At 43.9% G+C, this 15,278-nt stretch overlaps 2 protein-coding genes across 2 annotated transcripts; one reads left to right on the forward strand and one right to left on the reverse strand.

Moving 5' to 3' along the window:
- The first annotated feature begins 391 nt into the window (after nucleotides 1–391).
- Nucleotides 392–3,638, forward strand: LOC139612971 (collagen alpha-2(VIII) chain-like). Its single transcript, XM_071469180.1, has 3 exons — nucleotides 392–719; nucleotides 1,702–1,830; nucleotides 1,919–3,638. The coding sequence occupies exons 1-3, from the start codon at nucleotides 404–406 to the stop codon at nucleotides 2,203–2,205; spliced, it is 732 nt and encodes a 243-aa protein (XP_071325281.1). The 5' UTR covers nucleotides 392–403; the 3' UTR covers nucleotides 2,206–3,638.
- On the reverse strand, nucleotides 3,635–12,758 carry LOC139612970 (cyclic AMP-responsive element-binding protein 3-like protein 4). The gene is made up of 10 exons (XM_071469179.1): nucleotides 12,586–12,758; nucleotides 9,864–10,022; nucleotides 9,319–9,589; nucleotides 8,687–8,811; nucleotides 8,507–8,596; nucleotides 8,178–8,284; nucleotides 7,789–7,857; nucleotides 7,306–7,390; nucleotides 6,518–6,611; nucleotides 3,635–6,295 (listed from the first exon to the last, which is right to left on the reverse strand). Exons 2-10 carry the CDS (start codon nucleotides 10,017–10,019, stop codon nucleotides 5,943–5,945), a joined length of 1,350 nt encoding a protein of 449 aa, XP_071325280.1. The 5' UTR covers nucleotides 10,020–10,022; nucleotides 12,586–12,758; the 3' UTR covers nucleotides 3,635–5,942.
- Between the last annotated feature and the right edge of the window lie 2,520 nt (nucleotides 12,759–15,278).

Genomic DNA, 15,278 nt, shown 5'->3' on the forward strand with positions numbered 1-15,278 from the left:
AATTAACTCTCACTGCTGCCTTTAAGTGCCATCAGAAATATCTGAATATGAGAGGATGAGAGCATGAGAAGCATTTATTCATAATTTATCTTTAAATTTAACAATTATCATTGAACATTGTTGGTGTTTTTTTTAAATGAGTTGTCATTTGCTAAAAATATTTAAATACATTAATTAAATCTTTAATTCCATATCTCATGTGATTTTTTTTCTCTTTATTTTGTAACTTAACTGCCAGTAAAGCAACACCAACCATCAAAGTGTGCAGTGTTTCTGCAGCAGTCTGCAGGTTTGCCAGTGTTTCTGCACAAAAGTATTTAAATGTCCGACAAATGGCTCTGATAACAACTACAAGTTTGGAGTTTACGAGCAGCACTTGAATGCAGCGTGTGACCTTTGTGTTATGACACTGAGTCTGTCCTCTGTCAAAGCACAGAGCGTCTCATTCAGACAGTCAGAGGCCTTCGTCACTTTCAGGATGAGGTTTGTGTCTCTTGTCGTCCTCCTCTGTCTGTCCCGCACAGCAGCAGCAGACAGACAGGTGAAGGAGGCCGAAGCTCAGCAGCTCCAGCCTGACGTCTGGACGGAGGTGAGCGCGCTCAGAGACCTGGTGGTGGATCAGAGAGCAGAGCTGAACGTCCTGAAGACCAAACTGACGTCCACAGAGAGCGAGCTGCAGGAGCTGAGAGAACAGCTGCAGACGCTCAGGACAAACGCAGGTAGATCAGTGGCTCGTCATTAGATGATTGATTGACTGATATCAGTGTATTGATTTATCTTACTGTACACGGTGTACCCAGCTGGGCAAGGAATCATTTTTATCCCTGTATCAGGATCAACTCAAGCTTATCATGACCAAGTTCAGCGTCAACGTCAATGATTTTCAGAGGAACGTGGAGTTACAGAGGTCATTGGTAACGACAAACAGCCATCAAAAACAGTCATCAATTCAAAAGCCATAAATAACAGAAAACAGCCACCAAAATACAGCAATTAATCACCAACACCAAACAGCATAATAAGATCTGAAACTAGAAACCTACGTAAGACTGTGCTAATGACTGATGGAGCCTGATGCTGTGCAGTGGGAGTGCAAATAAAAAAGTTGTTTGAACTTCACTGTGGAATTTCAGAAACATTATTTTTATTCACAGGCAACAAAAAAAAATATATAAAACACTGGAATTCATTGTATTTTAAATAAATATTGTCATCTGAAAGGCACTGAGCATAGATTGGAAAATAGTTTGACCTCTGATAACCTTTACTATCCACTGACATGTTCAGGAGATCTGACTAAGCTGGTGCAAAAGATGGCAATGGAGAAAATATCATTAGATTTTAAGATTATAAATGCAAATAATGGTAAAACTAAAGGTCATGGGGTCACCAAAATTATTCTGATTCATCCTCTGGGGATCATCATCAAATCTCCAGAAAATTTCATGAAAACCCTGATGTCAGATGTCTTGGTTGAAAAGGTGGCATTTTGTGGAGAGGGTGGTGCTAGATAAAGCTTAACAGGGTTCATCCTCTGAGGAACATCAATATCTTCAGGTTATTTTACTGGACATCAGTCACCACCAGATTGTGGTGTTGCTGCTGGACCAAAGTGTCAGACATCAGCAATCACAAATCAATAGAAAAGCAGGGGAACTTTTATCTTTTATCATTTACACATTTAGTTTTCTGTTGTCTCAGAGAGCTCAAAGGTGGCATTCAGCGCTGCTCTGACTGATTCAGGGCTGCTGGGACCTTTCAACACTGACACCACGATCGTCTTCTCCAACGTCTTCACCAACATTGGCAAGGCCTACAACCCCTTCACAGGTACCAACAAAATGCTGCAAGTGTTTAACAACACTGTAAAATATATATTTCTATGTTCATGTATTTTAAAATATCACCTTTCCTGCAGGTATCTTCACGGCCCCGATCAAAGGAGTCTACTACTTCAGATTCACCGGTATGGACTACCGCTCCAAGGTGCACATGGGCATGGCTTTATATAAGAACGATGAGAGAATTATGCTGACCTATGAAATCAATGTTAATAATGGATATTTTGAACACATGTCGAATGGAGTGACTCTGGAGCTGGAGAAAGGCGACGTCGTCTTCCTGCGTCTGCCTGCGAACAAAGGACTTTACGACAACAACGAGAGCCACAACACGTTCAGCGGCTTCCTGCTTTTCACTTTGTGATTAACAATTAATGACACGTTATTAATGTTATTCAGTTCGATGTTATTCAATCTGGTCACATCTCATTACGACTCTGATCGAATCGTCAACCCTGTTCCACTTCGGACCAAATATTCAGGAACCACAGAGGATTAATCCAGATCACTTTGCTGACTTTTCTTCTAGGACCATTTTCAGTTTCATGTCAACGTGGTTCTGATGTTCATGAATCTCTGATGATGCATCTTAAACCATCACCTTCAGCTCATTTTATCTGTCCATCACTTTTTAGTTCATGATGGGATATTATGTAAGCTAACATGTTAATGTCACGCAGCATGCTAACACACTAATGTTCACATCAAGCCTTCATGTCACTGAACAGCTCAGGATGGTCGCGTGACTGTGGTGATCACGTTCTTCTGTACAGATATATCCTAACTTTCAGAAACATACCTCAAAGTTTATGTTAATGTTGTTTAAGTGTGTTAAGACGGTGACGATGATGCTAGCAGGGTAAAAAGAGACAGTCCTGTAAAAAACAAGCCCACAGGTCGTCTGTGCAGCAGCTTGTTAGGGCCCATTTAGTTACGTTTCGTTGACATCTGTCGACATCTAGGGGCCGTAGTAACTATGACGGCAGCAAAGGGAAAAGTCCGGTGACGTAGTTTATAGAGCGACAGGTGACTGTTCCTTAAAGTTTACCTTGTTGTTATTATTGTAACCATGACCACAAAGATCTTCTAATGTTGAGGTAGTTTTTGTGCCTAAACCTAACCAGACCATCATTTATGGTAACCATGACAACCAAGTCCGGAACACCGGGCGACATCGGGGCGCTGGTTGTTCAGGTTGGAGACTGAAAATTCAACCACCACAAATATAGTCTAGTTTTATTTCCCTGTTATATTTATGAAGTTAAATGTCATATAAAGCGTATTTTCTGACTGACAGGAGTAACAGTCTGAGTGGGGAAATACTGAATCTGATGTTTTGGCCTTCTGCCAAAAATAAGTGACAGAAAATTACTGGATGAACGAATCTAAGAAGAATACTGTAAAATATCCAACAAATGTTTCTCCCTCCGGTCGTGTAAAACTCCACATTCCCACAAAAATTACCAAGGACATGACCATAGCATCCTCAGTGACAGCTATGGACCTGTTATATTTCCTTCGGGAGGTGGTGGAGACCAAAAACAGAGCTAAAAGAGAGGGAATACTGGACTGAGATTCATCATGTGGACACAGACATCACTCCGGTGGGACATCATGTTGCTCTGTAAGTGCTGGATGTTTAAATAGAAGCAGTAGAAACAGAAGATCAGGACTGTCTGTAATGGTCAAAATCATTGAAGCAGTTTTAAGAAACACGTTTCTCTCAGTGAAAAATATAAACAGTCGCAGAATCTACTGAGTGGCTGCATCAAGAAATAAAGTCAGACACAATCTCCACTTATTGTTCCCTTTTATTAAAGTCAACATGAAGAATAAAGCCTGCAGCAGATGAATGAAGGCGTCTCACACAAACAAGACAAAGCTGTTAGATACAGAGGTGTTAACCACTGTAATGTTTCACTGCAGATCAAACCAGGTTCATCTGACCCTCATGCTGAAACAGTTCACCTTGAAACCAGTGAAAGTCTGTTTCTGAACCACAAAAACAGCTGAACTCAAAGTTACAAGCTGAAATTAAAGCCCCAGTTTTCCATCCTGTTAATGGAACAAAATAAATTAATCCAATCCACTTAGTGACGCAAACAACAATCAATAATTCATTCAGAAAATTACAGATTCCTCCCAAAATCCATTCGTATGCAAAATATTCAACCTTATTTACAAAAAGCAGAAGCAGAGGCGTTTTCTTCCATAACACACATCTCTCTGTGTTTGGCTCTAAAAAAAGCCCTTAATCAAGGCACCGAATACCAAACTGCGAGAAAGGCCCCAAGTGGAGGAGTTAAAAGGACGGCGTGGGAGTGTGAGACAGGAAGAAAACCTTCCCTGGATAAATGACAACACTACTCTGTACTAGACTCACTCTCTCTCATGGTTACAGGTTAAAAAAGATCTGCAGGTACATGGTGTAGAGTCCACAATATAAAGGTGGACAAACAAAGGCTGAGGAGCGGAAAAAGGTCAGAGGTCGGCAGGTGATCCAGTCATGATGTGTTATGGCACCGAGAAGCAGAAACGTGAATGAAATTAACCTTTAAAACAGCAAAAAATTAACTGATTGTCAAGAAAATAATATCTGCCACATCCTCAGTTAAACCCAACAAAATCTAATTCCAATAAAAAAACATTAGGCTTTAAAAAATAATTAAGTCTGTCTCTTTAACAACTGTAAAAACAGAAGAAACAGAAAAGTAAAACCACTTTGTTAACATGGCACCTAAAACAAACATATACAGTATATTTAATGAACAATCTATGCAACTAATACATATCTTCATCATTTGATTATTTAAATTACTGTTCTTTTAACTGATTGAGTGGATTGAATATGTTTCTGCTTGATGAATGAAATCAGGTCTGTGTTTAACACAGACTCAAGATATTTTCATGTTTTATTCTACAACATAAAATCCGTCATAAAATCCCTCAGTCCTGATTTCTTGAAGCTTCTCTGTCTGTTAAAAAGGCCGGTTGCTAACAAGAGTCTAAATGAGACAACAGAGGTTGTCGGGGACGTTAAACATCATCAGTCCAACATGGAAACCGATCACCAGTCCACCTTCACAGCCTCGCTGTGTTTCTACAGACTGTCACTAACTCTGTCAGAGGAAAGGCTTCTGTAGAAGAGCTCAGAGCTGAATCAGACTACAGGCTGGAGGTGAGTGGTGGTGACGGTGAAGTCATGTGACCGTGGTGTCGTTGGTTTACAGCATTAGCTTTTAGCTTTTTACTTTTGCCGACTGTATTAAGGCTTCATGACACGTCACAAAGGAGAAATCCTATTGGCTGTTTGTGGAGGGAGCCAGGGTGATGCTAACATCCAGGCTGGTTTCAACAACACATCATCCCTGCAGCTCTCTGCAGAACAGTTTAGGACCCAGGTGCCGCAGGAAAGGTGTTTTTAGCCCTGACACCTCAGCTGAGACTGTGGATCTACAGAACTAGAGAACAGAGAACGTGTGACATGCTCACACAGTCACAGCTCAGCCTCCCGAGTGACGAAGATGCAAAATTCAGGATTCAACAAAGGCGAAGGGTAAAAGCTCTGACTGGTTCTAATGACTGAAGTACACCAAACAACCTCACATGTCGTCCATGTGGTAGCGGAGTCTGTGCAGTTGTCATGACGATTTGCTGTATGGACGTGGTTCAGTTAGCTGTTCTGCAGAAGTAGATCCAGATAAACTCATCTCCGCTCCCTGTTTGTGCTCCCTGTCAAGAGTTTGAAATGATTTGTGTTTGTTTGCAGAGCTTCAAGAGGCTCCAGCTGATTGCTCCAATATGTTTTTTTGTTTGTTTGGATGTGTGTTTCCCAAAGCTCTAAATGGGAGGTGGTGAGAGTGAAGTGAGAACAGACTGAAAAATACAAACTCTGAAACGTGCTGTTTAACACAAACAGCACATGTTGGGAAATATTGATCCTCTCTTTCGTACCAAGACTTAAATGTGAAGATCTGTTTGCTAAATATGAGGCTACAGCCAGGAGACAGTTAGCATAGCTGGTCCTGTGTTTAGAGCTCATCAGTCCTCACACAGTTTCCACGAGCAGGACACCAAACCTGAAATCCTGAAACCATCTGACTACATCTCGTCAGCGTGAGCAGGTTTGGCCGGATCGTGGCTCCCTTTTCCCGCCGCCGACCTCAGACCGAGGGCGAGCGGTTCAGTCTGCCCGGCAACAACAGCTGAGCCATTCCCTGTTTGGCTCCCGTCCTGGACCGCGCCATCGACACCTGCATTTTCAGGGTTTTCTATTGGCTCTCGTGGGACAGCAGCGCCCTCTGGAGCTCCTGATTGGCTGAGATCAGAGGGCAGTGACGAGGAGTCGAACTGAACCGCCGGACTCTCGACCTCGTCTGCTGCCGGCTGGGGGGAGGAGGAGGAGGAGGAGGAGGAGGAAGAGGAGGGGTCTGTCAGGATGTTTCTGGAGATGACTGAAAAGATCAAAACAAAAATGAAACATAAACACTTTGTTTCACTTCCTGATTAGTTCGTCTTGGTTCTCACAGTCTGACTCTTCTCTGAACATATTCACCAACGTCTCCAAGTTCACCAACTCGTCTCAAAGAAGAACAAAAAGATCAAATCTGAACGTCTGAGCTTCAGTGGATTAAAAACTATTTTAAAAACAGGAAGTGATGTCGAAGGGGACCAACCTCCTGTGGGTCTGTAGTCGTCGTCTGCAGACGAGTGGCGGCTGAACGGACTGAAACTCGGCATGATGATCAGACCCAGAGAGACCAGGATGATCTGATGACGCAGACAGACAGACAGACAGACAGACAGACAGACAGACAGACAGACAGACAGACAGACAGACAGACAGACAGACAGACACACACACACACACACACACACACACACACACACACAGAGAATTAAGAATTTGATGTTAAAGATGTTAAATCTCATAAATAATTTTTTTTGCTCCTGAAAACCTTTTTATTGATGGATTTTTGAGCTGCTGAGCTTCGGTCTATTTGGTTTGGTTTTATTGTGTCTTTAAACAACCTACAAACACACAACACACTTCTTACATATTCATCAAGAAAACAAACAAGAGATCAGATTCAACAAGGACATGCAGAAACGCAACAAGGACAAAACAGACAAAGAGTTGTGCATAAAACTGAACCATGACACACACACATCATGTTGTGTTAACATGACGACAGACTGGAGTGAGGTGAAGCTCAACAGTGATAAACTGATGTGTGTGTTTTATTAACATGCAGCTTCAGAATCGGCTGTTCAGACTCCAATAAGTTAATGTGTTAAAACAGAAAAACAGACCTCAAAGAAACGTGTGCAACAACATAATAAGAAAATGATGACACACACACACACACACACACACACACACACACACACACACACACACACACACACACACACACACACACACACACACACACACACACACACCGTCCCGTGTGTTTCCTACCAGTAAGCAGGTGCTGGTCTGGGCTCCTTTACTGACCGTCTGTTTGATCAGAGACTGGAGCTGCCGCAGCTGAGCCAGCAGGGACCTGAGCAGCAGAACAGTCCGTTTACATCACGTCTACGTATCCCATGATTCAGCTCTCTCAGCACTAATCTGAACTCAGCATTATCAAGTACAACAAACAGGAAACTCTCTTTGTCAGAGTGGTATTAATGGAGGAATCCACATTTACAGCACAAAGTCACCAATGTTGCCTCCATTAACTGAACATTAACTGAATAATCCTGTTGCTGAGTAAACGTCACTGTGAGACATTGTTTAAAACAGTCACTGCACAGGCGCAACGTCTGCACATTGAGCTGAACCGCAGACAGGCAGCGCCCTCTGCTGCTGGACACACGTATTTCAGAGAACGTGCACGTGATAAATGTGACCTCACAGATCTGTGCAACGATCAATAATCAATAATTAAGATGTTCATACATGTTGTGTTTCTCCAGCTGCTCCACTGTCCTCTGCAGCTCCTTGTTCTGAGCTGAGCAAGCTGCTGCCCTGTAAACACACACACACACATACACACACAACATATTAGTGACCTGTGAGTGTTACTGTGGGTGACTGATGTGTCCTGGGGGCAGCTGTGGCTCAGGAGAAGCAGCAGGTCGTCCACTGATGCAGGGATGTGGTTCAGGCTCCAGATCCTCCAGACCCACTGAAGTCCAGGACCAGGACTCTGGAGCCCAGAAGGCTCCTGATGGGCGGGACTTCACATCACATCAGACAAACTGCAGCGTCTCTGTCAGTCAGTCATGAGCTGTACCTGTTCTCCAGTCGTGCAGGAGGTGCTTCAGTGAATCAGTCAGTTCTCGTACCTGCTCTCCAGCCCGTCGATGTACTCCTTCCTCCTGCGGCGGCTGTCCTGAGCCGACTGCTTGTTGCGGATTTTCCTCCGAACTTTCTTCAGGATTCGTTCCTCCGCCTGCAAATAAAAGGTTCGGTCAAAATCCACCAACGTGTCGTCATCTCTACACTGTGATTCGCTCAGTCCTGTCAAAATAAAAGCCTGCAGTGTGTTCGAAAGTTAAGTCGCTGCTGCTGCTCCTGCTGTGGAAACCTGATAAAAGTTAAATTTTCAGTGATGAAGCAGCTTTAGTTTATTTAAGTTGAGCACAAAGGTCTCCTCAGCCCTGTGACCTCTGACCTTGGTGAGAGGAAGGTTGTTGGGCAGAGAAATTCCTTCCTGGGTGAGCAGCTTCTGCTCCTCCTCGGTCAGCTGGAGGTCCGGGTACAGCTGCAACAGCAGAAGAAGAGTCAGTCTTCCAGGTCACATGACCATCACATGAAGAAAATGTCTTCTTCATGTTTATTATAAAAGCCTCACCAAACCAGCGTCAGGACTGGGAGGGTCGACGACAGCCAGGCCGCCATCGAGGCGAGTGGCAGAGACCACCGGCAGCTCGTTCACCACGCACGAGTCTGAAAACAGCATCTGAGAGCTCCACTCGTCTGCAGGAGAGGAAGAGACGGACACCATACCATCAACGTCTTTAGAATCAGTCATCACTGTTCTTTCCTTCTCCAGTTCAGGTTCTGGTTTCCACTGAAAAATCAACAAAACCCGGGGTCACAGTCTGCTGTGTTCCCCCTACGACCCCCTGTGGTCATCACTGATCTGTATTAGTGACAATACAATCACAAGATTAAAACGCCTCCAGTTTTTCTAGAACCTTTTTTTTTAAATTTTTTTTTTATTTAGCAGCAACAATAAAAATTTAAGTTTGTCTCAACAGGTCTCGAATGATCTGCTCAAAGAAACAAAACAACAACAACAACAAAAATCTGACCAGACAAGATGTTAATGTTGTGACCATGACCACACAGAAAACATCTTCATCAGTTTGACAACACACACGCTGCAAATACTCACAACACAACAGAAGTGTTTCCAGGGGACACTAAAAAGTGACGGACCAGTGGGTCCCTGTCAGACCACAGACCATGCTCTGTCCTCACCGAGCTCTATGGAGATGACGTTCTCCTGTCCAGGCTCAGCCTTCACACCTCCCAGCCCGCTGATGTCATAAACCACCTGGTAGACGGTGGTCGGCTGGGTGGTCGTGGCGGTCACTGCTGTCACCGTGGTGATGGGACTCTCGATGCTGACTGGATCCTCTGAGATGCCGCTGTCGCTCTCGGACGAGGGGTCGGCGGGCGGCCCGCTGGGAAACACCTCGTTTGGGTCGACACCGTGGAGGATGTCCTCTGATTCGCTGTCGTTGAGCGTCTGAGGCGGAGTCAGATCATCAGTGAAGAGCAGGTTAAAGTGATGCTGACACATTTGGACCAATCAACACTGAGCTTTTCTCAGCATCTTAAAGTTTGACTCATTTCATCCACAAACTAACTGAGGTTTAAACCTTTTAGTGTTTTGATCATGTTAATGCAGAAGCTCTGAACCGCAAGTGAAAAGTTTTTTTTCCCTGGAAAGAAAATCAGAGATCAATCATGTGATTTGAAACATCCTGCATCATGTGACCTGCCCTGTGCAGGTAACTCACACTGTCGGGGTCCACCGCCCAGTCCTGCAGGGGTTTCTCCGAGCTGCTGTAGACCAGTTCAGAGCAGGAGAACGGAGCGTCAAGCTGCCAGCTGTCCGCCGCCGCCACCACGCCGCCGTCACCGCTGAGAAACAGCTCGCCGCTCTCTGCGTCCATCACCTGAGAACAGACAGGTCAAAGGTCAAAGAAGAACTTCCTACTGAAGAATCTGTCTCTGAGGAAGACAAAGGTCCAACGTCTCAACATTTATTAGATGGGCGACCAAATGTGCCTGATGCTGCATTCATGTCGTACTGGAGTTACCGTAATTACCAGTTTCCCAGTTATAAATAGGACGAGAGAAGTCTGTTTTTTCTAAAAGCTTCCACACATCTGGAAGTGTCGTCACATGACATGAAGGCAGTGGGAGAACAGCCTCACAGAGGGGCCACTGTGGAAATGTCATGTTGCACAGCTGTGAGTTTATTTCACCTCCATTATAAAGAAGAGTCAGCAGCGGAATAAAACCAGAACCGACAGAACAACTTGTCCCTACATTGATCACTTTGTCTATAAAACGTCAGAAAACAGTGAAAAATGATCATCACAATATCCAGAAAAGTAACGTTGAGGTCTTTGAATGTCACACTGGAAACTAAACAGAATCAGAAATCATTTATTAATCCCTTACAGGAAACTGTTATGTTGCAGTGCTCCATTTCACATTTACAGAATATAATAAAAATGATAATAATAATGGAACCCCCCATCTTCAAAATATATAAAGAATATTACCCATCAATAATAGACACTATATACATATTTAAATTTAGATGACATTAAACGAACTGACTTTACTGTCAAAGCAGCGAATCCTCCAACAGTTGAAGCACCACTCAGTCAATATCTGACATTTTTGTTTTTATTACTAATCAAAATATAATTTTTATGCTGACTGACTAACCTGTTAATCAGCTCAACGGTTGCAGCTCTAAATAAAAGCAAACCTCTGTGACTGAGGCACAGCTGCAGCGGTTTGAGAATAAAACCTGTGACTTTAACCCTTAAAACCTGGTTTTAAGGTTAAGAATAGAACTAAGTCTCGTCTAAAGTTTAAGGCTAGTCACAAGTAGAAGATGTACAAAGGTGTGTGTGTGTGTGAGTGTGTGTGTGTGTGTGTGTGTGTGTGACACACCTGCAGTAAAATGTGAAACTGAAGGAAGAGAAAATAAACACGACACAAACCAACGTCTGTCTGAGAATCAGGAGAAACCCAGGTGATGCAAGACTGAAGGAGGATATCCTGGTGGGTACACACCCACACCCACACACACACACACACTAACACACACACTAACACACACACTAACACACACCCTCACCTGGCCTCTGACAGTACCAGTCTGACTGAATAGAAACCTGATAAGCTGCTAAACGTGTTTCCAGTTTCCCCTCTCTGCTCTCAGACCTCATTTCTTTGCTCAGCAGCTCCGACACAGAAACAAGGACCTTTAATTTACATGAACATGAAAACAGCAGCAGTGGTGGAGTGTGATAATTTACTCAAGCACTGTATTTAAGCACAAACTGGCGCTACATTTATCTGACATATGCTTCACAAACTGCACAACTTTTTAAATATGATACACTGTAAAATATTAAACCACAATATGTAAAACTTAAACGATGAATCAGTTAATTAATGAGTTAATTATAAAACAGTTCAACAGGAACAGTTTTGATAACTGATGAATCGTTGACGTCCTGTTTCATGCTGCTTTTCCTGACAGGAGGAGACAGAGCTCTGAGTAACTGTGACAGTTGTATGCAACACCGTACAGCATCGACAGGCCCCTGGTGGAGGTGGGGGGGTCGTCAGCTGATGCCCCTCACCTGGGCCCTCTGGACTACAGAAGCTGCTCACCTGTCCCCTCCCTTCCAACAACATGCAACTCCTCCACAGCCCACAGCCCACAGCCCACAGCCCACAGCCCACAGCCCACAGCCCCTCTTCCACGTGCTGCTTTCATGGCTAAACTCGCTGATCTCCACACCTTTGCTCATGAGCGTTACCTTCTAGTTCTGTGTGGAAGCATCGCCTCTCTCTGCATCTGATAATGTAATGATAATGACACATCAGTACATTCACACCTGTAGCCTGAAGATGTTCCTTCATTTAATAGTTTTATCATATATTATTGTTACCACTGTATTTTCACACCTCTTCTTCCTCCTTTTAAAGATGTTCATTTACTCAGAGAACATTTTAACTGACTTATATTTGACACAAGTAACTTTGCTTGGACTTGAGTCCAGTTTTCCTGTTTCCACTGAGATGGTTTTTGATTCTTCAGACCACAAATACAAAGTGTGAAATATGAAATCTTTCAGTAGATGAAATAAAACGACTCGTTTTGAGTTTTTATGTCTTTTACCTTGAAAAACTAAACTGTGAGCACTGAGCCTGGTCATTTATATCACTTAGTGACATTTTGCTGATATCACATGTGAGCAGTGACATTTCCTACAGTGTAGCTTTGTTGTGTTTGAAGTCGTAATGATTAATTCATGTATTTAGTTTTGCAGAGATCCACGCACTGTCACGCAGGCTCCAGGCTCCAGGCTCCAGGCTCCAGGCCCCGCGGAGCCGCATCAGCTGTTTATACCGTTTATTAATGAGCTCGGAGTCCAGGCCTGATCCTGGTTCAGCCGGATCAGCAGCGGATTGACCGTCAGCACTCACTGTGTCAGAATGCGGGTTCCTGTGGCTCAGAGGGTCCGGGTCTTCATCGGAGCGGCTCCTCTGCAGCTGCAGCACCCACGACACGCTGCCCTCCTCCCGGCCGCAGTCAGTGCGAAGCCCCGCTGGCAGCTCCGCGTCCAGGACCACGCAGCGCGCTTCCTCTTCCTCCTCTTCTGCAGCGTCCTCTTCCTCCTCTTCTTCGTGGTGTGTTGATGGCGAACCCCGGAGTGAAGCATTACCGCCACCAACAGGTGAGGTGATGAGATCTGTCTCCAGAGCTTCATCAGAGTTTACTTCTCTGAGCTTCAGTATCATTTCTACTCAAAAAGTCCCTCAGGATCCCAAAGGAAAATCCCAGTTAAAACATCTATTTGATTCTGGAACCAATTCTATAGGAAAAGATCCTGTAGGATAAAATCTGACATATAACTGTATGGGATATATTCCATAACCCTATAGGATAAAATCTAATATATAATCCTACAGGTTACATCCTATAATATAACATATAGGATTGAGATTATCCTATGGCACCATAAGAACCAAAAGGACTTTCATATTATTACCCTATAAAAATGCATCTAATCCTATAAAACTGTCCTACAGGACTGAGTCCTATAAAAGTCCAACATTCATTAACTTAACTAACTTTCATAAACTTATAGGAATGTTAACATTTGAAATCATACAAGAATATTCAGTGGGTTTGTTTCTTGCTTGAACACATTACAGTAAATTCAAAATGCTTTTATAATTCTATTGTCTTGTCTCCCTAAAGGATGATGTGATATGAAGCAGAGCAGAGGCTCCTCCATCATATCTGGACACTCACATGTTCAAACCTTCCTTCATTATGTTTTCTCATTTTAAATAATGTGCTGTTGAGTTCTCAGGTTTTAATAAAAACACAGAGTTCAACTTCACACAAACTCATCCACCACCAAACATCTGTGTATTTTTTACTCCATTTTAAACGTTAACAAAACAGTTAAATTTACAATCAAAACCAAACATAATAAAAGTGATGCTGGATTTCAGGACGTATCTGCTTTACTTTACTTCAGTTTTTATTATTTGGATTAAAGGTCCATAGTTTAACTTCTCCAGTGTTTTATCTGAAGTGTTGATCTCCATCAGAAGATTTATTTGTGGTTTTAAGAACCAAAAACCATCTCAGTGTAGTTTTACATCTCCTCTCTCAGGCTTCTCTCTGGAGCTGTAGTAACAACAGGTCAGGGGGGGAGAGAGGGAGGAGAGAGAGGGGGAGGGAGGGAGGGAGGAGGAGGGGAAGGGGGGGAGAGAGGGAGGAGAGAGAGGGGGAGAGGAGGAAGAGGGGGAGGGAGGAGAGAGAGGAGACAGAGGGGGAGGGAGGGAGAGAGGGAGGAGACAGAGGGGGAGAGAGGGAGGAGAGAGAGGAGAGAGAGGAGGAAGAGGGGGAGAGAGGAGGGAGAGGAGAGAGAGGAGGGAGAGGAGAGAGAGGAGGGAGAGGAGAGAGAGGAGAGAGAGGAGGGAGAGGAGGGAGAGGAGCGGTGCTCCAGCAGCTGTAATCCTGTGTGAACGTGTTCTTCTTCATGGTTTAGTCTGTTTCTCTCACTGAAGGAGAGAATCTGCTTGATGCCGACTCGTGCAAACGTTCGGAGACGTCAGGATGAAGATTCACACTCTGTCAGATGCTGCTGACCAAAAGTATCAAGGGCAACAAAGATGCAGTGAACGACTGTTGTACAGTTTGTATCAGAGAGGAAAGCAGGCGACACGCAGTCGGACTCGAACCTGGGCCATCAGTGCATGAAGCTGCATTGGCCAAAACTAGTCTGGTTTTACTGACATTATGTTATTTACAGCAAAGGATACAGGACAAATTACATCCTGTACTTGGTGGTGACCCGAGTGGGAGACCTAAAGGTCGTCTACAAGCAGCTCTGGTGTAACTATCAAATATAATCACAGACCAGAAGGTGGCGGTAATGCACCAAAAAGCTGTTTGCCAACCACCAAAAAGAAGAAGAGCCAGTGCGTTTTATCCAGTGTCTTCTGTAGAAATGATGACACAGTTATGGAAACTAGAGCCGTTAAAAGCATATTAGAATCTGGAGACAGTGGTGAAAAAGGAAATGATGGGTTCATCTTTTAAGGAGGACTGGATCTGGAAAACAGATCTGAAATGAATGGAGGGAAAGTGATCCTGTAGAAGTCAGTAATGCCAACTGCTATATACACCAAAGAAGAAGAAGAAGAAGAAGAAGAAAGAAGCATTCTACTGCATGGGCGGTAGGAGAAGCTTCTGAAGAAAAGCTCAGAGCAGCTCATTAGAAACAAATGAAAGAAATGAAGGTGAACTCGTGAATGAACTGAGCTGGCCCCTGTGAGGTGTGAACGTGTCAGATGATAGAGATGTGGAGCTACAGTGCCTCCCACTGTCCTGTAATGGATTCCAGGGTTTTGTTTTCAAGGACCCCAATGAAGCTCCTCAGCTCTCTGCGTAAAACTTGTAGAGCGACTCTGTGAAGCACCTCGTACCAAGAAGAGGGGAAGACTCTCGTCAGCATGAGGTGAATGTTGAACAGAAGCTTCGCTGCTGCTGTGATGAGAACCTGTCTCAGGATGGAGAAACAAGGGGCGAGAGCTGCTCTGAGTGTGGACAGAGGACCTGATATTTCTGAGAGCAGCTTAGAGCCAGCACCCAGAAATGC

Source organism: Trachinotus anak, unplaced genomic scaffold, assembly GCF_046630095.1.
Source record: "Trachinotus anak isolate AG129_WGS33_773 ecotype Australia unplaced genomic scaffold, CSIRO_AGI_Tana_v1 ptg000032l, whole genome shotgun sequence".
In the NCBI taxonomy this organism is placed as follows: Eukaryota; Metazoa; Chordata; class Actinopteri; order Carangiformes; family Carangidae; genus Trachinotus; species Trachinotus anak.